At 47.1% G+C, this 25,029-nt stretch overlaps 1 protein-coding gene across 1 annotated transcript in view; it reads right to left on the bottom strand.

The window, feature by feature from the left end:
* The window catches only part of TRPC7 (transient receptor potential cation channel subfamily C member 7), a 144,184-nt gene that overhangs the window by 12,596 nt on the left and 106,559 nt on the right, over positions 1 to 25,029 (bottom strand). The window contains exons 8-10 of the mRNA XM_072842630.1: positions 23,022 to 23,255; positions 18,819 to 19,083; positions 4,043 to 4,238 (exon numbers count right to left, since the gene is read on the bottom strand). Of these exons, the coding sequence (XP_072698731.1) occupies positions 4,043 to 4,238; positions 18,819 to 19,083; positions 23,022 to 23,255 (695 nt within the window). The remainder of the gene's footprint in view (positions 1 to 4,042; positions 4,239 to 18,818; positions 19,084 to 23,021; positions 23,256 to 25,029) is intronic.

Below are 25,029 nucleotides of genomic sequence, written 5' to 3' on the forward strand. Positions count from 1 at the left end.
CATCAGCACCTGGCCTGGTTTATGGGACCTCATATTGGGGTCTTTAGTGGAAGTTTGGTAAGGGCAGGGCTTGCTCCTGGCCTCTGCTGCATAACAGAGAGAGGTGACAGGGACACCTGACCTGAAAGGAAGGGTGGTCTACTGGTGACAGCATGGGCTCTGGAGCCTGCCTAGGTCCAGACTCTCTTCTTCCCTAGCTGTGTAGCGATGGCAGGTGGCTTAGCTGCTCTGGGCCTCAATTTCCTCATCTGTAAAATGGCAATAAGAATGCTTACCTCATAGGTCATTATGAGAATTAAATGAGTGCACTTAGTGTCAGACATCAGTAGTCCCTCTGGAAGTATTATTTTAATGTCCGTAGCTTAACACAGTGCCTAGCATTCAACCTTTTAGTGATTTCAGCAAACATGCATTGAGTACCTGCTACGTGAATGGCATGGGCTAGGTGGGCAGTGGGGTTGACAGTCCATGCCCTCATGGAGCACACAGTCTGCCCCATGACATGAATACAGTCTGCTATGCATCAGCTGATCTTTCACTTGGAGTTGTGCCGGGGGATGGGGTTCTCTGGGTATAGAGCTCCTGACCTGGCCTGCGGGGCTGAGGGGGCTGCCTCTGATGGCTGGTGTTTAAGCTGAGCTCCATGGGGTGGGTACTTCTCTGCCAGGTCGAGTGTGGGTGGGGTGAGAGTGGAGAAGAGTGGGAGTTAATGAGTAGAAGAGGCAGTAAGAAGTGTAAACAGCTTTTCTGAGAAAGTTGGCAAGAAAGAGCAAGAGAGAAAGAGCTGGAAAGTGGGATCAAAGGAAGATTTTTTTTAGTTATTTTATTTTATTTTTTAAGATCCAGAGTCTCATTTAAATGCTGACAGGAAGGGTGAAGATATGGGTGGAACAGGGATGACGTGCAATGGCAACTCCTGAGGAGGCGAGAGAGCAGGGAGCCAGGGCACGTGGGCAGGGCAGCCCAGATGGAGAAGACCTCTCCCACCCCCCGCAGGAGTGAGGGCAGGTGGGGCCATGGCAGGTATAGAAGCAAGGAGGTCCGTGGATTTGGACAGCAGGTGCTCAAGATCTGTTGGCTGAATCATAAGCATTCTCTATATTTCATCAAAGTTCCATGTGACCCAGGAGACGGGGCACTGTCTAGTGGCCCAATTCCACATCTCAGGGTGCTTACACACACATGGCTAGTGAGACGGGAGGGGACATGTGCTCTCACCTGAGGAGAAGCCCAGAACCCCGAAGGGAGGTGAGGGCTGCAGTGTGCTCGCTCCACCTGGTGGCACAAAACTGTGCTGGGGTAACTTGACATCACAAGCCCACGTGACATCATGACATCCAAACTAGTGGGGATCTCTGCACACTAATCACATGGTTTCCATGCCACATTAATTTGGACCAGAACATGATCTGCAGGTTAGGATGGGGCACTGCGCCCAAGGTGAGTGGCACAGAGACCTGCATATTATCCAGGCACCGTCTGGTTTCTCTTACATTTGGGGAAACCCAGATGTAAGAGACCCTGTTGCAGAAGCACAGGGATGGCTGGTTAGCAACAGCTCATGTGCATAAGTGACCAAATATGTACACTGTCAAAAACTACACTTGTCTATGGACAGAGAGCTGCGTTTTGCTGTGGGTGGCAGCGGGAGAGCAGGAAACAGGCTAAGGCTTCATGCTAGCTCACCACCTCCTTTCACCTCTTGCTTCTTTTCCTGGCACAGTCTACCGTCTCGCAGGCCCCAAATACTGCATTCTCACCCCTCCTGCCCTGGCACATGTTGTTCCTACAGTTTAGAATACTCTATTTTTGGGGAGGTGTGTGTTATGAACCAAATATGTCCCCTAAAATGCGTATGTTGAAGTCCTAACCCCTAGTGCCTTGAAACCTGACTGTATTTGAAAATACATCTTTAAAGAGGTAAGTAAGGTTAAACACTAGGGCTAGGGTGGGCCCTAATCTGACCTGGCGAGTACCCTACTGAGGGGTGGAAGAGATGCTGGGGATGCATGCACAGGGAGCAAAGGCCATGTGAGGACGCCTCGAGAAGGCAGCCATCCACCAGCCGAGGAGAGAGATGCCTGAGAAGAAACCAGCTCTGCCAACACCCTGATGTGGGATGTCCAGCCTCCAGAAATGCAGGGAAATCCTTTCTGTGTTGCAGCCGCCTCATCTGGGGTGCTTTGTTATGACAGCCCCACAGACTAATACCTGGAGGTCTCTAATTTCCTCTCGGTGAGAAATACATTAATGCTTGTTTCTCATAAAAGATCAGAGTACAAAGGTAACACAGGCACAAGTGACCGTCCCCATCCAAAGCTCTCTGCTGTACTCCCGTCCCCAGAGGATGCCCTAGGTCAAGGGCGTGGTAACTTTTCTCTACCTTTCTCTGCTTTTTCTTTCTGTAAATGTACATTCATATTGTTACACGTATTGTTATACGAATGTGCATATACATCTACAGCTTATGTAAATAAGACTTTCCTATATGTATTTTCCTACAACCTGCATTTTTCCCCACAGTACCATAGAGATTTTGTGATATGAGCATAAGTTTTTCTCATCACATAGGCAGTGTTCCAAAGGCTCCATCAGAGTTTATTGAAACCCTCTGATGTCCATGGGCTATTTGCATGTTTTTCCTTTAATTAGCACCGATGTAAAACCATACTGCTGCATGGATCTATCCCTACAATTGGAATTGTTGAGTTAATTCAAAATAGGTTAGTGCCTTTTATTAATCCTTGGCTTATTTATTTTACGTTATAGTAAGTAAAACAGTAATAAGATTTATAGAGCATGAAAAAGTATAGAGAGAAAGGCATTCCACTCCCAGTGCGCCCAGTTGCCTCTTGACAGGGAACCCTGTTGTGTGTTCCTTGTGGACCCTTTCAGAGATTTCTTCCTTTTCAACGTCTTATGTAATTAAAAGTGAGCATGTATGCCCCTTCCTTTCTTTGTTGCATAAGGGAGAGCACTCTATAAACACTGTGCTGCAACTTGATTTTTGCACTTAGCATTACAATTTGCAGGTCTGTAGTCATCAGTACGGAGAATGTCTTTGTTCTTTCTAAAGCCACACAGCATCCTGCTGTTCAGCTACAACATCATCTATTTTACCAGATTCCTATTAATGCTCATTTATTTTCTTTTTAATTTCTTGCTCTTCCAAACAATCAATAGCTGCAATCAATAGCTTGTGGTTTGTGCATTTCAGATTTTGATAAACTGTCCCCTGGTACATTCTCTGGACTCCCTTAGCTATTTGGCAAAATTGTATTAGTCTTTGAATGGCCTTCCATTCCAGCATCACCTCTGGAAGCTTCTCTGCTTTGTACCTTGTGTACCTGATAGGACTTTTCTGGGCGTGCTGGGCCTAGGGCAATGAAGTTTGTTTCGTGATGTTTCTGTTTTTTTTCAAGGGACTGAGTTCTTAGAGGGCAGGGACTGGCTTAGTCATCTCTGTATTACCAGTGCCCAGCATGGGCATTGCATACCATTGGTATTTCATAAATAACATGTGAGAGGCGAAGGGAATGTTGGCTGAAAGATATAGTCATTCTGATTTGCCATGGGCCACCTGCATGCTGTCCTGAAGGGAGACATGAAAGAGGAAAGATTCATGACCCTGATTCTTTCAGGCCTCGTCAGGCCCCTTCATGTGTGGTGCCCACTCTACCATATGGCAGGTTGACTGAAAGTGCTGGTTGTTTACTGTTCTGGTTTCACTTTTTTTTTTTTTTGAGAGAAGAGAGAGTTGAGAGGTGGAAGGGCAGAGGGAGAGGGAGAAGGAGAGAGAGAGAGAATCTTAAGCCGACTCCATGCCCGGTGCAGAGCTCAACATGGGGCTCCATCTCACAACCCTGAGATCATGACCTGAGCCAAGAGTCAGATGCTTAACCATCTGACTGAGCCACCCAGGCATCCCCTGGCTTCACATTTAATAACGCATGAACTTCTAATGTCATTACTCTCATTGCTTCAAACAGCCGTGTAAATTAAAGCAAGGGAGAGGGAAGAATTTCAATGAACTCGGTCTTACCTCAATTTCCTGATACGAGTTGTTGATCATGGCTATTAGCATATTGAGCAGCACTACCACCATGGTGACGTTATAAACGCCATAGAGAACGTAGCCGATGTTCTCGATGAATTTGTGATCATATTTCAGCACCACCGAGATCACTTCAGACAAGCCAAAGATGGACCAAAATAAGGTTTTAAAGCTTTCTTCAACCCTATAAGGAAAGACAATCCCTTCAGCCACTTTGTATCTGCTAACACTGTTCACATCAAAGTTCCCATTACCCAGACTTTGGTGGTTACCCTGGAGTGGGGCTGGGCTGACTGGTGGTGCTTGTCTTCTGAAATAATGGCATATTCAGATCTCTGAGGAGATGTCAAAAATATAAAGGGCAGGTTCTTCATTTTCCACTCAGTCCATTTTTGGGGGATTCCAGAGTGTGGTATCATTTTTATCTTGTAATTAATTAAGCAATTAAAGTTAAGACAGATGTTTGTTTCTTGTACATTATCAGGCTCAGAAAGCACTCTTCCTAAAATAGTCTCTTGAATGTCTCAGACCACCCAGCCCCATGTGCAGGGGGAGAGGATGGTGTCCATCGATGAAGGGAGCATGACTGGTGCCTGGCGCTTGTCACAGGGCAGCTCCTTAAGCCTCATGACCATCTCTGTGTTGGGCTCGCTTATTACCTGCATTTACAGATGGAGGCATGGACACTCAGACCCTTCTCCTTTCTAGGGGCATCTGACTGGAGAGTGAGGTACAGATCCAGGCACATTTGAGGTTTCCAAAAGCATGTACATCTACCTACTATGCTTTTCCAGCCCCTGGCTCTAGGTAGTGAGGCCAGCCTCACACCTCATGTCCTCTCAAATGGAGTTGTGCTATGAAAAGAGTAAGTTTGGTATGTCCGTGTTATTCAAATTCAGCAGACAGCTGTCTGCACCTCAGCCTGCAGCTCACTCAAAGTAGAGATTGCATGTGCTTTGAGGGCAGTGCCGGGAAAATCTGGCTTTTAGAACACTGCTCTTTGACTCTTGAGAGACTGTGAAGTTATCAGAATATCCTAGTTTTAAGACTAGGGTCCAGGCATGTTTCACTGTCTAGTTTGTGGCTAGGAACCCACATCAGGTTTACAACATAGAATCCAATCAGAAAGCTGGGTTTTAGTTGGGTGGTTTAGAACACCTCCGTGCATCTGATAACTTCTGAATGGTTATATGCAGTTCTTTTGGTTTGCAGTCAGATTTGGGGTACATTATAAGAAAGTACTTTCTTTTTTCTCTTTAACATTTCAGATTTTCAGCACTCACCCACAAGTGGCCAGGATTAGCTAGATCTCAAAAAAAAAATTGGCATTTCTTAAGGATTGGTATTTATTTGACAAGATGTACAAAAATACTAGTACTTGTCACTTTGGCTAAAAATCCAACTCTGACTTACATGAATTTTCGGCTCTCCTGTGTGCGAGTATGTGTGGGTGTATGTGTATGTGTATGTGTATGTGTATGTGTGTGTCTAGCCAGCGGTTTGACTCATTCTCTATGCATCCCAGAGTCTGAAAACTGAAAATTGAAGTGGGTTTTTGTTGTCATTATTTGTTTCTGGTTTCTTTGAAAACTGTGAGTTTAGAATATTTAATTCATTTTATTTTTAATAAGAAGGAATTTAGTTGGGGGTTTGGAGGTGATGACCAGGTATCCAGCATTATTTTAGAGCCCCAGCCCCTAACGCTATTCTGAGAAAGAGGGGAACACACTGCTTCCTTGTGTGAGATCCATTTTGTGTGAAAAAGATGCCATTCAATGCATGGCCAGGATTCTCTGCAGATATTGCCTGCCATTAAGAAGTTATCCTGTGGTCATCACCTTAGTGGGAGGGAACAGTGGCAGAGAGACTCCAGAACCACTGGATGAGCCCCACTTCCCAAACTGGAAGGAGACAGCAGGATGTGATGACAGTTGTTCCCTTTCTAGCCAGGTCAGGAAACCAAAGGGCCCGCTCTTTGAGCCAGGGACTGGGCAGGCTGGCACTGGTCCAGGATTAGGCACTTACCACGAACATCCTAAGAAATGGATAATATGTGCAACTGAGAGATGCTTTACAGGAATTCATCTTCGTTTGCTTACCTTGTAAAACCCTACAGACCTTTGGCTGACACAAATGAAGCAAGCAATTACAGAATATTCAAGGAAAGTCTTCTGAATTTTGATTAGGGAAAATGGCCTAGATTCAGAGTGTATTTTTTTTTTCTCATTTGCTTCTTCTTGTTATGAATTTTGCCACTAAGCTCTGGTTTATCCTTGGTGCCTTCTCTTAGGCATTCTATGTAATAGAATAATCGAAAGGAGGCAGAGCTAGCCCATTACACAGTGTGTGTTGTAGTAAGAGAAGAGTTACAGATCCCTAAATTCATGGCTTAGCCCCTCCACCATCAGTCCCCTCCCCCCACCCCCACTTGGAACACTGATCCTTTAGCTTTGTTATCTGGTTCCCAGACAATCTTTATACCTGTTTCATTTCTTCTATAGTTCAGGAATTAGCTTCTGGACTTGAATTTGGCTGTGACCTACAAGAGCATCTAATTACGAGAGGCCCAGAGTCACTGGGATTTCCAGAGTGAAAGTGACCCTCCCTCCAGAGCAATAACACAGGCACCTGACTGGGCAGGAAAGGATCTTAGCCAAAGTATGCATTTTTAACAATCTCTTGTAAGCTCTTTGGGGACTGTCTATAGCCCTGTGTCCTCTTATTATGGGGCAAAATGGGTTGTTGTAGCAAAGACCTCCTTTAAGGTAAAGCTGGGTCCATTAGCTTGAATCATCCACTATAGCTCGATCCACCATTGGTGTCTTTTGGGTCTTTCACGTGCACTTATCCCTCTTGACATGATCTGGACCAACCAAATAGACTAATTTTGTTGTCATTGTTTCTCCCAGAGGAGACATCATGGGCTGAGTTATGCACAATTACCTGGCCTAAATGGTAAGCAGTGCAGTATTTTACCCATAGCTCCACCTATATAACTAATTCTGAATGGAATTGAGGAGTTCAAAGTTTAAAAATTACACAATAAAAAAAAACTAGAATAAAATAGCACTATTTTGTATAATATTGGTCTGGGAGAGGTTTCAGAAACTAGAAAGGGAAAGATGGAGGGATTTGACCACATAAAACTTTACTTGTATACAACAAAGACATAATAACTAACAATGTAAGGCAAAAGGCTAAGTGAGAAAAGAATTTGTATTTGCAATACAGGTGACAGACTCTTGTGTCTTTCTTATATAAAGAGATCTTACAAGTCAATATGAAAATGACATCCTAGCAGAAAGAAAAAGGGGAGAAAGAAATTTCTATGAAATCTAGGTGCTTTTCATGGTGACTAGAGCTCCACAGTTTAACTTGAAGTGCCATGCTAGTGACATTTTCTGGTTTAATATGTGGCAGAAAATAAAGGAAAGCTGTCTTCATTGTTCCAAGTGGGAAAAGGCTGTGTTACTTTGACCTTGGAAACCTACCATAATATATTCTCAGAGAGAAGGCTAACCTTGGAAAGGAGACAAATAGTACATTACTAATGCAAAGAGCTTTGGCACTAGAGCTGGCCTCGATGTTTTGTGAGATTATGATACTCTCTGAGTCATCACCCACCATGTTTAGGACGATGGGGCAGAAGACCAGTCACTATGGAGGTTGGGGACTGTCTTTCAGGAAGAAAGTATCCAGGAACTGGCTTAGCTGATCATCACAATGAAACCTCTTGTCTCACAGAAAGCCTCTACTGTCAACCAGTTGGTCTCAAGGCTAAATGTTCTCTACTCATAGGGATAGTGGTCACCAGCTTCACATCCTCCTCCTAACTGCTCTGCTACCTGAAGAATTTGTCACAGATTCCTTCGACTGTGTCAATCACAGGAAGCTTCACAGACATAGTGGGAGGAGTAAGAAGAGCAAAGGCGCATGCCTGGGTTCAAATTCCAGCGCCACCACCCGTTGGCTGTGTGAGTCTGGGTGTGTTACCACACCTCTTGGACTCTCAGTCCACTCATCTATGAACTGGGACAGAAGTGCTTCACTAGGAAGTTGCTATCAAGATTAAATGAGCAACCTAGTTATAGTATATAATGCAAGTCCTGTAAGTGGTAGCTATTATGTTCATTCATTTATTTGCTATTTACCAATAACAAAATAACTCTGTGCCCCAGGCAGAGTACCAGGTACCCATGCGCTGGTGTCCAGACCTTGCTCCTGCCCGGGGGTCCTGGTCTCAGGCATCCCCAGCGGGGACAGAACGCTGCAGGGCTGTAGTAGGCATGCGTGCTCTCCTGGCCTGGCCTTCCCCAGGGTCACACTCGGCCCCATCGGCACCCTGCCCACCCTGGGCTGCCACACAGGGCCAAACAGAGACCTTGCTGAACAAGCCTATCTTCCTTCCTCCCTGCAAAGATCATCATGAACCCTTGATTTCATGCAAATCCTTCTTCCGGCTTCTCTGGCCCAGGCTGCCTTGTGACCTGTGACTCTCTCAGCTTGTAGTGCAAGGGACTGCAAAGTATAGTCAATAGGCCCCCACAGCCTAAGAAGTGCTGCTAATGTGGGGAAAAGAGGAAAGGCTCCCCTGAGTGATGCTGAATAGGCCATGATTCAGGCTGCTCCTGCTGCGCGGGGGTGTATGTGGGGGAAGGTTGGGGCTGATCTGTCAGGCGGAAGGAAGGCAGGGGCATCTCATTAGCTCTCTCCTAGGCTCGTCTCGCCTGGATAATGGGGCTTTAATAACACGTTGCCTGAAGAGGCGGTTGTGTATGGGTCTCAGGGAACAAACTGATCAACAAGGGGAGGGTTTGGGGCAATTGTTAGGAGAATTGCTGCTGCTTTGGAATGCCACGATGCCCTCCCCCTGGTGCTGGAACACTGCCTTCCTGCTTCCCCCCAAAACCATGCAGTTCAGATGCCTACCCCAGGCTGCACATAGCACATAGCAAGCTAAAATTAAGCAGGAGGCTAGCTCCCGAAAGACTGTTTCTCACGTTCGGAGGACAAAAGTGGGTGCCATGCTACAGACCTGCTGAGGTAGAAATGCTTACCTGCCCTCCGGGCTGGGATGATGGAAGACGGTACTGGAGATACACAGGGACCCGCCAGAGCCCTGGGGGGCTCTAACGCCTGGACCTGGAGACCTGGAGCAGCTGGGCCGTGCTTGAAGGACATGCCCCCCAGCTTGTGTCCCCTGAATGACCTCTCAGTTTACCCCGGGTCCTACATGAGGCGCTTGATCTAGAGCATCCAGAAGTAGAGGAGGCCGGCCCAGAATCAGTGCTGAGGGAGGGGGTGTACAAGGCCTGCATGGCCCAGATTTATTCCTCCTGGGACACGGGGAAGCCTGCTGGCTCCTCCAGGGACACAGCTGTGTCTTCTTCATCCTCGAAACGCCAGACTCTGGCACAGAACGTGGCACCCTGAAAGTGCCCCATAAATTGTCTGTTGAATGAATGAATGAGTCCCGATCCCACTCCCAGTGGGGAGCTCTCGGCTCCATTGGCCGAGTGAGACCCTCGGAAAGCAGTTTCCAAGTCAGGCAAACCTGGCTTTGCATGTGGGCTTCTGGCCACATTCCAGCCTCTCTGGGCCTCTGTCTTTCTAGCTGTACAACGGGGAAACTACAATTTCTCCTCCGCAGGCTTGTTGTGGGGATTAAGGGAATTAATCGAATGCTTGGGAAGTGTGCAAAATACTGCCTGGCACATAATATGTATTATTATTTTTGGTATTCATTTTTTTCTTTCTTTCTTAACTGCAGTGGGCTCCAGTGTCAGGCTGAAAGTCTCTTGTGGCCTACAGTCACCTCTCAGCATAACCCTTTGAAGATAGCAATCAGATCCTCACCCTCTCTGTTAGTGGCTTTCCCAGGGCTGACAATCCATCCTGTCACCTGGGAGGCCTCAAAGCCCCTCCCCCCGTTGGACTCCTCCCTAAGCTCACAGAGCCTGTGTGGCTGCCAACATCTCTGCTGTGCCCTATTCCCTCACCCTGGAAGGCCTTCCTCCCTTGTCTGGGAGTGGCCGCCCCTCCTCCTCCTCATGCACCAGCTGTAAACTTGATTGTCACCAGCTCAGGGTGGACCTGTCAGAAACCCTGACTGAAGGAGGCCTCCTGAGTTATTCTTTCTCTCAGTGTTTTTATTTCTTTCCTAGCTCTCAGCACTTAATCTCTAATGACTTTCTTGGTCTCTTTGTTTAGTTTTGTAATTTATTTTTTGCCTTTTGTCTCTCTTTTCATGTTCACGGAGGAGTGTGACCTCCATGAGGAAGAGGGCCTGCTGACTTTCACACTGCTCTGTCATCGGTGCCAGAAAACGCCCGGCTCATAGTAGGAATTCAGTAAACATTTTTGGCCAATGGATGACTGAATACTGGGAAACTGAGGCATGAGATGACTTGACCTTAGCTGGTTGGCTTCAGACCTACCCAAGAACTACATTCTGATAGTATCTCTAGAGCTAACCCTGGACAGCCCGGTTTCCTGTCACTGACACTTGGAGGAAGGACAGTTTGACCCTGTTTTCATTCTAGAATTGAATGTTAGTGATAAAAAGGGAAGGCTGTCTTCCCATGAACGAGAATAAGATGGAGGATGTGGGGCAGGGCCTGGAAATGTGTGTGAAGACATCATTGAAGAGAGAACATTTTCTGTGTACCATTATGCCTTTCCCTCATGAATCTGTGGGTTCTCAGCCTGTTCCAGAAACTTAAAGGTACCAGGCTTTTAAATTTTCATGTCATGAATAAACATGAGGAGAAGGCATAAATAAATATTATATGATAGTAGAATGCCTGCTGTAACAGGCATAATGATTCTTCTGAACTGGTCCCAGAAAAGATCTATATTTTTATCACTTCCTGGAGAATTATACAAAGCTGAGAACTTCTATTAGATTCAAAGTATTTTTTTTTGACACATAATGATCCTTTTCAGATGCTTGACCTCTCTGAGCCTGACTTGGACCCCCTTCAATAGCCACTGCTGCTTGCTCCCTCAAGTCTGAGGACCTTCCTACTACTGTCTCCATGTGATGGTGGCTGTAATAAGTTTTCTTATTCCCCCCAAATCCTTATACCTAGCTTGAATTTAAAAGATGAAAGGCGAGATTATAACTTTCAAAATACAGTAAAGTCTGCCATGACATTTCTCTATCAGAGATGCCCAGATTTCAACATTGCCCAGAATCCTGGGAGAATCTGTCCCTCTAAATCCCAGTAGGCTGATTCCATGCCCAGTTCCCACCTGCAGACATATTCAGCTTTGTGCTTTGCCCCAAGAACACAGTAGTTGGCCATGGTCCTGCGATGCCACACTGGGACCCTTTCCTTGGTTTCTCTTACCCAGCCCTTGGTAGCAAGACCTCCTCTGCAGCCAGATCCTTCTTGGTGGCATGGCCCTTGGCTGTCAGGAGGCCCCTCTGGCTCACTCACTTATCTTGGGGCTTGTATGGCTCATCTGTCTCCCTTTTTTCTCTTCTGTGAGCCGGGGAAATTTCAGTCTTCTATTTGCAAGGCACAATATGGCTTTTTTAGCTGAAGAGCCTATTTTGCTCCTTTATCAAGTGAGTGGTTGACCCCTAGCGCTGAGCATGGGGCCTTCCTTCTCAAGGTCCCCTGGTTCCTCCATCCCTTAGAGCATGGACTTCACCCACAACACTGAACATTCACCTGTTTCTGAGTGTTTGCCTTCAACTCTGCTGGGTATGGATCTTGAGGAAGGTCGAAGCCCCCATGTCCCCCTGAATCATCCAGGGACTTTGCCTTTCTTCCCATCGTATGCTCCTCCAGATTGTCTTCCCCAGATCCTTCTAGGGCCTTCCCAATGTCATAACCCAAAAACATCCTTCCCTCCCAACCCCCACATTCAGTCACTCAGTCATCACATTTCCACTCCAGCCTCCCCAGTTTCCCTTCTCTATCCCCTCTGCCACTCCTCAGGTCAGAGTCCTGTCCTGCGTGTAGCTCCTGGTCCCAGCCACCTAACAGAGCTCATTCAACAATCTTGGGAGCCTCCTTTCTTTCAAGTTCCCTTCTTTCAGAACATCTCAATTTGTAAACATGCCCTCATTCCTGTGGTTTTTTGATTAACATCTGTCTTCCCAACCAGTCTGGAAGTTCCACGAGGGGAGGAGCTGTGACTATTTTTACTCATGATAAAATCCTGAGCTTGGGCTTACTCTCCTCCCATCCTTTCCAACCCATCCTTCACACAGTTGCCCCAGCACACTTCCCGAAGGCAGATATAATCACATCTTCTTTCTGTTAAAAAGGTCCTAGCAGAGACTAACACCCTATTAGGACTCATTTCCAGAATCTGGATCCTCCTGGGTTATCTTATGTGATTTTCTCTTGTTTTCCCAAACTCTTGTTGACTGGCAGTTCTTCAAAACTCCTCTGCTCCTTTACACCTTGCACAGGCTAGAACACCCCCCTAGTCATCCTCCAAGACCCTCCACGGCCTTCCAGGAAGCCATCCCTGACCCTGGCAGGCAGAGTTCAGCACTTCCTCCTGGCTGTGCTGCCCAAGTACCCTTTGATGATGATCAGGTGGTACAATAATTGATGCCATTTCTTCTAAATGCTCCCTTGTCTATGCATTCCACAGAGAGAGGAGGATTGTTTTATTAATCTCTGTGACCGCAGGACAAACACAGAACTTTGTTTGGAGTAGTTGCTCCATAACGGTTGTCGAACAAATGAGTGTACTTTGGAATGAAAACCTACTTTATCCAGGGGGCAAACATAGGCTGTGTATTTAGAGATGAGGTATGCAGAGCCATCAGGTTCTCAGTGATAACCACATTTGAATTCAGTATGTTGTTCTTTAGAATTTAGTGCCACAGGAAAAAAAAAAGAATTTAGTGCCACAAGAAAGTGACTCAACTGTTAAAGAGATTCCCCCTCCACTTTAGAGCAGAGACTCTGCTGTAGGAGTGGAGATCCTGCTCTTGGGAATCTCAGGTCAAAAAGTGGAGGGAAGGAGTCATGCAGATCCAGGTTCAAATCCTCTTCTTGGCTCTGGGATCTTGGGCAAGTCTAGAGTCTCTCTGAACCTTAGTTTTCTGGTAGTGTCTGTGTCATCCCACTGTTTGGAGGATTAAGTGAGAGAGCAGATTATGTGTTTATTATGAGTTGTTCAACAACAGGGTGATGTAGCATTGGTGGGGCGAGGGGAGGCATGTGTGGGCAGGGTCTCCAGGAGCTTCTCTCCTTGCCCCAGGGCCCCTCCAGATTCATAGGAAGGAGGAGCTGGCTTTTCTGTGGCCCTGGAGAGCAGAGTGAGCTGAATCAGCGCCTCCTGCCTCTGGTGGCCATATGAATCTCTCCCTTTATAGAACGTGCAAATTTTCCATAACTGTCATGGAAAACGGAAGCTTCTAATTTTGCTTAGCACTGCTGAAACTTCTTCCATTAAAATGATTCCTGGGGAGACAGAATAACCTTAGGAGAAGTATTATTTTTGATTAGAAAAGTCTCAACCCAGCTGTGCTATGAAGCTGACTCCAGGACAGCCTGGTAGAAAAGACTGGCTGGCTCATTTTTGATGGGACAGGCCCCATATTTAATGCCCAATCAGAATTAAGTAGAGGAGGCCACGTTTACCTTAAGGGGAGACCAGGAGCCCAACGTGGGTCATGAGACCCATGTGGTGTCAGAGAGCCCATCACTTCCCTGCTCTGGGTCACCTCCTTGCCCCCAGTCCCTCCCACTTTTCTCTGTGTACCTGTCCTGCCATGGTCACAATCAGAGTATAGAGAAGGCTACCCCTTTTGGATGCATTCTTGCCTGGCTGTATTTCATCCATGAGCCAAGTTCTCTCTCTCTCTCTCTCTCTCTCTCTCTCTCGTAAGCTCCATGCCCAGCACAGAGCCCAACAGTGTGGCCTGACCTCACAAGATCAAGACCTGAGCTGAGATCAAGAGTCAGATATTCAACGGACTGAGCCACCCATGTGCCCCTGTCTCTCTTTTTCTAACACTGTAACTAGAGTTCTGGAACCCCACAGTTTCATACAGTTTCTAAGCTGAAAATCTCAAAACAACCCCCTCAAAAGGCAAATCCTCATGGTCTACTGACTTCCATGGTAAAGTCAAGGATATGTTCCTAATAGGAACAAAATTCCTAACAGAATCAAAAACTTTTCTTAAAGAGTTCTTCAAGAAAGAACACTCTTGGGCAGGTTGCTTAGTTTTCTCTCTGCTTCCTGACCCTCATCTTGGGATACTTGGATTTTGTACTCTGAGAGCATAAAACTTATCTGAGTGATGTCTCTTCCTCCTGTTTGGTCATTCACAGTTTCTAATAGAAGCAACTTGGAGATAATGAGCTGCTGGCAGGTGCACTGTCTGTCATGCCCAGACAGGCCCAGCTCACCAGCCAATGACCCATACACTCACATCCCTTTCCCCCTTTAGCTAGCCCCCCTGACACAGAAGCATCTGAGAAAAATAACCCAGACCTCTGAGAGCACCCTTAGTTCTGAAGTGGATGGAGCCTGCTGACAAGTTGAGAACTGTTCATAGAATCTAATCCCAGAGCTCACTCCTTGCTGGTCTGCCTTCCTATTCTGCGGAGCCTGAGAGTCTACCAATAAGACACTCGGGTTAACAAGCCCTTTGTTTTTGAAATGCACGTGGCAGAGAGTGGCCTCCGTCTCTCCATGTGAATAATGATGAGGTTTGGGTAGTATCAGCGTGTGTCGGCATGTAGCCCTAAGACCACCTTCACAGAGTCCCCCCAGTGACTTGTTAATGCAGATGTCTGGGCCCTACCCTAACTTGCAATTAGACTCTCTCGGGGGTGGGGCCTAGGAAGTCCCCAGAGTAGCCATTTCCCCAGGTGATTCTGGTGTGGTTTGGGAACCACTGATCTCGGTTAAGACTCTTCATACTCTGGGGCAGCCCAGGTGGCTCAGCAGTTTAGTGCCTCCCTCAGCCCAGGGCATGATCCTGGAGACCCAGGATGGAGTCCCACGTCAGGCTCCCTGCATGGAGCCTGCTTCTTCCTCTGCCTGTGTCTCTGCCCCCGCACCCCCCCCCCATGAATAATAATAATAAAAAAGACTCTTCATATTCTGTGTTTATTTATACTGGGGTAGAATTAGTTCAGTCTATTTCCTTCTAACCCCTTCACGGAGGTCTGCTGGATGGAGGGAAAGGGAATTTGGGGTGGGGAGGGAAGAATTGGGACAGATGGGGGGTTAGAATAGGGATTGGCTGAGGGCTGAGGGTCTGCAGTGGTAGAGAGACTTTTTGCCTCTTTTGTCCCAGAATGTCCCCGCCCCCCCATCATTTGGGACAGCACTGTAATTTTGTGGGATTCAGGTGGAATGGCTTTTATGATCTGAACTGGGACTGCACCCCTACAGCGAACAGGGCTCTCCTGGGGGCCACAGCCTCTTGGTTCCTCGAAGTTGACTTTCAAAGGGGACTCCTGAACCCAGTTGTCCTTGAACATGGCAGGTATGGGGCTGGGGGGAAGATACCTGCGGGTGCACCAGCCCAAATTTCCCTTCTGTAGGACTGAGCCTCCTGACTCTGTAGAAGCAGATAAGGGACCCATCTTACCCTATAAGCTCAAAATTCCACAGGAGAGAAGCACCCCCTGTGGGAGGGCTGGAGGGAAGATGCTGAGCTAGAGCTAGGCAGGGTGGCCTGGGGATGGGCTGTTCTGAAGCAAACATTCACCTGAGAGGGGTCATCTGACTTTATCACCTGCATAGCTGGCATACAGAATAGTCCTGAGTCCCCTAAAGCACACATCTCATTCATCCTACCGTGGCTTTTTGCTGATCAAAGATCTCTTACGGGGACATGCTCTGGGGAGCAGTCAGAAGGTAAAAGATGACATTTATAAAAATCCATTCTTTCCTCTGCACTTCACTGCTCTATCGACTGTTTCCCTGTTCAATCACACCATCATGCAGCTGCATGTCCCATTTTAGGAACTGCCAAAGCCATAAATATCCTGTACTTTCTCCATCATGCTCACTGCCGCCACAGCTTTTCTTCCTTTCCCCATCCTGGGGGCCTGAGTCCTCTTTGGTTGGGTCCCTGGTGCCTAGAAGGTTTTTATTGGGTTCCCAGGACTTGGGACAAGCCAACTGCTTTGCTCCTTTCTTCTGCTTTTGTCTTTTCCAATGGCTTTCCTGATCCCAGAGATTCCCTCTTTCATTTTCTTCTGTGTCCTGGCACTAACCTTCTGAGCACTTGTGCACCGGGTCCCCAGTGAGGAGTAGGATGAAGGATTGCACAGAACACCCAGGATGGAGGAAATGGAGCACAGGTTCACATGGTCAGATTTCCAGTCCAATGTTTACCCTGCTGCCCGGAGTCCGGCTTTGTCTCCCCTGTTCATCCTGTCATTCTTGTTCATGAGGAATTTAGTGAGCTGTACAGTGTGCACAAGGCATTGTGGGAGACTGGAAGTACAGGAGGGACATCAAGGCCTTTGTTGACTGACAGCTTGACTGTCTTTCAGCAACAATGCATCCTATGCTGAATGGCTTCATCTAGCAGATCCAGAGCAAATTTGCTTCTGGGCGATTCATACTTACCTCATTCCTGCCACAGCTAATCACTGAGTATTGGAGTAATAGAAAGTAGTCTGACTGATTCAGTGAAATACTTGGCCTGATCTGGACAAAGTTCATAAGTGAGGCCACTGTCTCAGAAAGGGTCCCTTAGAGCCAGATCAGTACATAGGTGTCTGTGCTTGCACCTTATCCTCTCTCCCCTATTCCTCATTCACCATCTCCATGATCATCACTGCTACTCCCTGAAGCTTTATTGTATGCCAAGCACTGTGTTCAGTACTGTTTCTTCTTATGGGATCCTTAGAACAATCCTGTGAGGTTGGCCATCTTAGTATTCTTACCTCAGAGCTGGGGGCATTGAGGCCCAGGGGATTTGAGTGCTTATCCAAGGCCACACAGCCAGTGAGAGGAGAGCTCAGACCTGAACTTAGTCTGTCTGAGCCATGGGCTGCTGTGGGCTGAGGGCAGAGCCAGGCCCTTCTCAGGTGCACTTCTCTGCTCTGGGCCAGGCACCTGCTCTCTGTAAAAACAAATCACTTCTCTGCCCCACAGAGTAACAGTGTCTGTGGTGTGGCAGCACCAGGGTCCCACTCTTCTAGATAGCTCCTGTGGGCAGGGCAGCATAGCACATGGTTCTGAGCTGAGGGCATATGGCACTCATTGCCCTTGGTTTGGGTTCTCAGAGGTAAGCACCTTCCCCTGATGGGTGATTTCTCCAGAAGAAGGGTAGAGTAAGGTCATGCTGGGAGTCGCTCAGGAAAACTGTGTGGCCGGGCTCAGCCATTTTCACCGGCAGGGTAACAGATTCCAGGCCACTCAGGGTTCCTTGGGCCCCCATGTCAGGAGTGCTAGCCCTGTGGGTCCCAGCTGCTGTGCTTGTGCCTGGACACCTGCCTGTCCTTCCTTAAGATTCTGGTGGGAGCTTAAAGAAGGCAGGAAGATGTTCTGAGCCTGGGTGCACTGGGGGAAGGACCTCGACTGGAACTACAACCACCCATTTATTCCTAAGGGTGTTTATGAACAAGGCAGGAAGTCATTTCCATTTTACAGGTGAGGACACAGAGGTACAGATATGTCAAGTGACTTGGCTTAAGGTCAGGAGCCAGGGGGAACTCGGGTCACCTGACCTTCTCCCAGGCCTCCAGGAGACGGCCAGCACCCTCTGCAGGGGTGAGCCCTGGGTGCCAGGACACAGGTTCCGTGAGCTCCATCCCCAGCCCCATGTGGAGGCCGTGGCGGCGTCGTGCTCTGCGAGCAGCAGCTACTTCTGGCCATTGATGGCAGTGGCCTGCCAGAGCCCCGCGCACGCGCCTCCCGCCTCCCCGCCTGGCTTTTCCCTGTTGCCACCGAGGCGCACGATGCTGCAGACCGGCTCCGTGTCCCTGCACGTACCGGTACCGGTACTGGCTCGGCCGGCAGGTGTGCGCAGCTGCTGGCCTGCACCTGCTCGCACACCGGCCTCTCGCGCTGGGTGGCTGTGGCTTCCCCCGGTGTCCCCGAGGTGTAGGCCAGTCCACATCCTCTGCGGTGAATTTGATTAATAGGAGACGTCAGGTGGGAAGGCTCCAGCTGGTAAACTGTCTCATTCTGATGGGCTATGGGGAGATGCGGCGTCTCCGTATAATCTCCCAAGAGAGAGTGTCGCGACCGGGTTGTTCGTTCTGCTAGATGGTGGCCAGGTCAGAAATACCTCCCCCCCTCCCCCGCCGACTTCACTTTCCTTTTTCCTTCAGTCCTCTGGCATTTGGATCACAACTGCCTTTCTCCAGTGAAGCACGGGCATGCAAGATCTGCCCAGGGCTCTGGTTTCTAGGCAGCACAGTGCATGCAGTGATAATAGTAATAGTACCCCTTTCACGTATCGAGAATATGTCGTGGGGCTGCTGCATCATCTCACTGAATCTTCATACTATCCCTATCGAGCAGGTATGATTTTTATCCTCATTCTAAGGATAAGGAGACTAAAGCTCAGAGAAGTTAAGGAACATGCTCATGGCTGCACAGCATGTAAATGGCAAAAATGAAGATTTAATACAGCTTAAACATTGGGTTCTTTCAACTCCAGAACATGAACTCTGAGCCACCCGTAAAGAAAGTTGCCTGCAACTTGTGGATACCAAGGAAACATGAGTCTCTACAAGGAGCTGCCTGCTAGAGACTCCTAAGGATTGCGGGGGTGCCCAGAGAGACCCTCCGAGGAGAGCCCTGGGGTACTCACGTTGTAAACGCTGGGTTGTACTTCGCACCTCGGTAGTAGGAGTAGAGATTGAACATCCCAATCATGAAGGCCACAAATACCATGATAAAAATGACCATGAACTTGAAGATATCTTTCACGGTTCTCCCCAGTGAGATCTGCAGAGGCCCAAAACTTTCGTTGGCCGGCAGGATGTAGGCAATTCGAGAGAAGCTCAACACAACAGCAATCGCATACAGTCCTTCTGATATGATCTGAGGGTCTGAAGGCCACCACTTGTCCCTGGCTGTAAGAAAACAATCTAGGTTACTTACTGAGGTGAGGAGTGGACAGGGTCTGCTGTGCTGACTGGTCTCTGGTGGAGAAACCAGTTATTCATCTTTAGAGGTGTCAGACCTCATCATTGCCATTCCTGCCCTTAAAGTTCCTCCCAATACACAGAAGGGCCCATCTGCTGGGAACACCCTACCCTCCCTTCAAGGGTGCTTCATTCACACTCATCCCTTCAAACTCTGGTCAGGTGTCATCTCTCTCAGGAAGCCTTGACTCCTACAACTGACCATGGAACTGACCATGCTGCTTACTATTCTGTCCTTAAAAAAAAAATTATTGATTGATTGATTGATTGATTGATTCATGAAAGAGAGAGAGGCAGAGACATATGCAGAGGGAAAAGCAGGCTTCCTCCAGGGAACCCAGTGTAGGACTTGATCCTAGGACCCCCAAGATCATGCCCTGAGCCAAAGGCAGATGCTCAACCACTGAGCCACCCAGCTGTCCCCTATTCTGTCCTTCTTATCAGTGTTTGAACTCCACAAGCAGGGGCTATCCCATTCACTGGGAAAGCATCACAGGGAGGTGGTGGGGAAGAGTGTGAGCCTTGGAGACAGACAGACCTGAGGTTGACAGTGGCCTTTCTACTCAGAGGCTGTATGACTGTGAGCAAGTCAATTAACCTTTTGGAACCCAATTTTCTCCAATTCTAAATTGGGGATACTATCATCAACTTCACAGAGCTTTAGTGAGGATGCAATGCAACCAGATATGCAAAGTGCATAGGGTCTGGCATACAGCACATATTGCTAAATGTTTGTTAAATGACTGAAAGAAATACCACAAGTTTGGGCTGGCCACAAATCAGAACAAACTAGCCCTCTTGAGGGCTGGGAATCTAAAGGATCTTGCCTGAAAAAATGCTCTTGAGTTTTGTTTCTCAGACAGTATATGTTTGGAAGCTCTGCGTTTGATCTAAGGTCTCCAAAGTGGCGACTGGTCATCCAGGTTTGCCATGACAGCCCTGTTCCAGGTGGCGAGAGTCCTGGGATCTGTTCTGGGCTATAGAGTTTCTGCTTGTGGTCTCTGGTGAGGGTCTGAACTGCCCTGCAGCAAAACAAACCTGTGAAGTGTTCCTATGGCACAAGGGATGGCATTCATCGCTCATAAGGCTCCCTGCTATGTGTCAGGACACACTGTGGTTCTCTGATAAGGGCAACATCTTCATCCTAGGCAACCCGTAACTGTACGTGGGTGTCTGCAGTTGTCACGATGCCAGGGCAGGAATATTACTGAAATGCTAATACCCTGCAATACTCCAGACAGACCCGTACCATGAAAATTGCTCTGCTGAAAAAGCCAAGAGTCTCCCCGTTGAGAAATGCTAAGTGAAACTTAAATTGAGAAACATCAGAAACTGAAATTAGCCCTTACGCATACATTAGCTGTAATTTTAGTGACAGCCCTGTAGAGTAGATATTATTATTGCCATTTTAAAGATTGGATTAGGGGTATGGGGTCCTTTTCATAGGCAGGTAAATGCAGATAGCAAGGAGATTACATAGCAATTCTTGGCACCCCAGGGGACATGGAAGAAGAGGAATTTTAGCCTTTATTTTCAAGGCTGGACTGTGTTAAACAATTACGATAATAAAGAACAGTACGAAATCTTTCGTAAGGGAAGCCAGGCTTCTGTTTGCTACAAAGTTTCATGTTGTGTATTCTAAATTGCATTTGGAAATACAATAAAATTATAGACTCTATGTTCTCATCAAGGTCATAACTTAGAAGTCCAGGAAAGAGAAGTAAGGAGAACAAATTATGTTTTTCCAACATACCTGTCAGCCTCCAAGGATAGATAACACATTTGGGTAGCATGAAATAAGATTTGGCTTCTACAAAAAGACACCAAAAAGGAATTTCTTTCCCCCCTCTCCTATAATCTACCATATTAAACCTCAGCTGTAAGAATAAAAGACACTTCTATTATCTAGTAGGATGGATTGAGTTGTTGTCAGACCCTGGTGATCAGGTCAGGACTTCTAGTGAAAAAGTGTTCTACTTGGATTGGCCTGTAAGAGTTATGATGGGTGTAAGAGCAAAGAGCAGTGTGATGATTCAAAGGGGCTTTCTTCTTTTTGGAGCTCTTTCCATCAGAAAAATTGTCCAATCACAGCCTGAAAAACTGGAATCTGCCTTTTTGGAGCTGTAGAGGTTGGAAGGCACCACCGCCTGGCTCACCCACAAGGGGGCTCTCTTGCCCCGCAACTGTAGCACAAGGGAGCACCCTGAGCCAAAAGATTTCCAAGGGCAAAGGGTGAACCTCAAAGCAAGGGCAACAACGTACAATATTTAGCAGTTGGGTGAGACCCTAACACAATCTTTAATAAGAACAGAAGTCACAGGTGGACAATACTGCACCCTGAATCAGGGCATTAAGATAATTATCCAATTTCGTTATCGAGATTCTCTCATCTTTCATTGATGAACGCTGAATGGCACAGAGGGGAAAATATACAAGCCCATGTGGCCTTTAACACATCTGAATTTGCTAAACCAACCAACAAAGAGTGAACGGTTGGTAATACTAGGAGACTCCCCATTTCTCAGGAGGTGTTTCCTTACCATGTTTACATGTAGTATAATTTGCGTAATATAATTTATATCCAGTGTGGGTAGCAACTCAACTTCTGTGTTAAATGGCCAGCCCTCTGCAGCTCATTGCGTTACCCGACCATAAACATTCTTTGGTCACAGGAGCCATGTGACTTCCTCTAACTTTTGACACTCCAACCCTTCATGATGTAGCAGCTGCCATTAATGAATGCCTATTCAGTGTCCAGCTAATTTACTGGTAACAGTAAAAGAAATCTGTTTCTTCTCCCCACTTATCTTTCTCTTTTAGGACAGAAAGTACAGTGTTAAACCCACTAGGCAGTGTTGATCACAAGTATTACCATTTAGTGAACATTTACTGTTTTCAGAGGACAATGCAAAATTCATCATATGCACTATCTTACTTAATCTGTAAAACGAACTTTCTGACATGGGTATTATCCTGGTGTTACACATAGGAAAATAAAGGCTCAGAAAAGTTAGGTAAACAAAATCTCAGAGTAAGCTATAGAAGTAGGTTTTGAATTCAGGTGTAACTCCAAAGCCTGTGAATATAATAAGCCCTGGGCCATTTTGCACGGTTTTCAATTCATGGGCCAAGGATCCCTTGCTATCTAAGGCATTGCTGTATTTCTGAGAACACTGTGAGCCCGGCTATGGACACCCATTTCATCATCTGTAAAAAAAAAAAACAAAAAAAACAAAAACAAACAAACAAACAAAAAACAGAAAAGACTCTTTTTGTAGGCTTTTTGCAAGGATTGGAGTTTACCGTATAATATGTCTATACAGACCTAGGACGTCTGTAATACATGGATGCTACTTCCACTGTTCCTAAAATTTCAATCTACTACCTCACATTGGTGGTTTGAAAGAATTAAGGCATCTCCAAAAAACTGGCCATAAGGAAAAAACTTTTGAATTGGGCGTTCAAGGGCCTATCTTTGCACAAAACTTAGGGATCCAGTACAAAACATTTCTTCCATCTCTACATTTCCCCTTAGCGCTTCTGGATCCACATTAGAAACGAAGATCTTTCTTTAAAAAAAAAAAAAAAAAAAGGAAAAAAAGCAGCAACCTCCCAGAAATGTTCTAAGAGCTTTACCAAGACAAATCTATCCTTCTTAACACATAAAAAAATTTATTTCTTGTCGGCACTAATTCCACGTTCTAATCCGCGGGTGGCGCGGCTGGACAGGACAGTTTCGGAGGGGGAGGGGGAGGGGGAGGGGGAGGGGAGGGGAGGGGGCGAGGGGTCACGTGGGTCGCTCCAGGGGCCGTGGCCACGCCCAGGGCGAGGGGCGGGACGCGACGGAGCCCCGCCCCCTGGCTCACCATAGGTGAAGTAGGCCACTTCCGGCGGAAGCGAGACGTTGTGCAGCGTGGCGTCCTGCACGTGCTGGTCCACGTACAGCTGGGCCTCGCTGGCCTTCAGGAAGGCCATGAACCTGGCGGTGAAGGAGGCCACGAAGATGGACAGCATCCCGAAATCCAGCAGGTTCCACAGGTGCAGCACGTACTCCCGCGGCCCCTCCTCCCAGATTTCCTTGCATTCGGACCAGATCATTCCTGCGGGAGAGTGAGAAGTTAAGACTCCTTCTCCAGTTCCCTTGGCATTTGTGACCCCCGCAGGCACCGCAGGCACCGCGGGAACCAGGGTCTGAAGGTAAATGTGAGTTCTTGAGAGCTGGGGACCTTCATAGCCAGCGGCAAACAGAAACTGACTGCAAAGGCAGGTTAGGAAACAGGAAGTCCTCAGACCACGTGAAGACCCGTCAGCTGCCGCTCTACAGATAGGCCATCGCCAGAAGTGAGGAGAGCCTTCTCATGCTCCCATGGATTCTCTTGGAGGCCGGTAGGAGAAATACAGCGTCCCGCGTTTGTGCGTTCTACGAACCGAAACGTCATGATGACTTGACATTTCATTTAGAACCGGATGATTCCACATCACTTGCCGTCAGGGAAATACAAATCAAAACCACAATGAGATCCCACCTCACACCAGTGAGAATGGGGCAAATTAACAAGGCAGGAAACCACAAATGTTGGAGAGGATGTGGAGAAAGGGGAACCCTCTGGCACTGTTGGTGGGAATGTGAACTGGTGCAGCCACTCTGGAAAACTGTGTGGAGGTTCCTCAAAGAGTTAAAAATAGACCTGCCCTACGACCCGCAATTGCACTGCTGGGGCTTTACCCCAAAGATACAGATGCAATGAAACGCCGGGACACCTGCACCCCGATGTTTCTAGCAGCAATGGCCACGATAGCCAAACTGTGGAAGGAGCCTCGGTGTCCATCGAAAGATGAATGGATAAAGAAGATGTGGTTTATGTATACAATGGAATATTACTCAGCCATTAGAAATGACAAATACCCACCATTTGCTGCGACCTGGATGGAACTGGAGGGTATTTTGTCGAGTGAAGTAAGTCAGAGAAGGGCAAACATTATATGGTCTCATTCATTTGGGGAATATAAAAAATAGTAAAAGAGAATAAAGGGGAAAGAGAGAAAATGAGTGGGAAATATCAGAGAGGGAGACAGAACATGTGAGACTCCTCTAACTCTGGGAAAGGAACAAGGGGTAGTGGAAAGGGAGGTGGGCGGGGGGTGGGGGTGACTGGGTGATGGGCACCGAGGGGGGCACTTGACGGGATGAGCACTGGGCGTTATGCTATATGTTGGCAAATGGAACTCCAATTAAAAAAAAAACAAAACAAAAAACCCTAAATGAAATGTCAGGAAATTCAGGTTCAGGGTCGGGAAAGGGCTTTCTGCAGGTCCCACAGGTAACTCAGAACCCGGTGGTCCTAACTTTCTACATTTCTGTTGGTTATTTCAGGGAGCATTAAATTGGGGTTGTTAGTTTCTTCTTAATTTTGTTAATGACTTGTTGGATTTTAAAAACATTTGTCTTCATTGGTATGTATTAAGTAACGTAGAGGATATGTCAACAAAATGTTGCTAGTTCCCCACCTCGCCTCTCAGCCAGTTTTGTGAAGTGACCTAGAGTAACGGTTTGGTTTGGTGTGTATCCCTCTGTCCCTGCGCTGCCAGTATGGTGGCTGTGAATCACATGTGGATACTCAGCTCTTGAAATGTGGCTGGTTGAATGAGAGGTGCTGTATTAGACCATATCAGATATCAAAGACTCCAAAAAAAGTGAAATATCTCAGTTTTTAAAAAATCAGTCCTGTGTTGAAGTGACAGTATTTTAGATAATTTGGGTTAAATACTAATTTCACCATTTTTATTATGAGGCTACTAGAAAATTTAAATATGTGGCTTCTGTATGACTTGGAATATTTTTGTATTGAATACTGCTATTATCTGTCTCAATTG

The sequence above is a fragment of the Canis lupus genome, chromosome 10 (genome assembly GCF_048164855.1).
Source record: "Canis lupus baileyi chromosome 10, mCanLup2.hap1, whole genome shotgun sequence".
Lineage (NCBI taxonomy): Eukaryota > Metazoa > Chordata > Mammalia > Carnivora > Canidae > Canis > Canis lupus.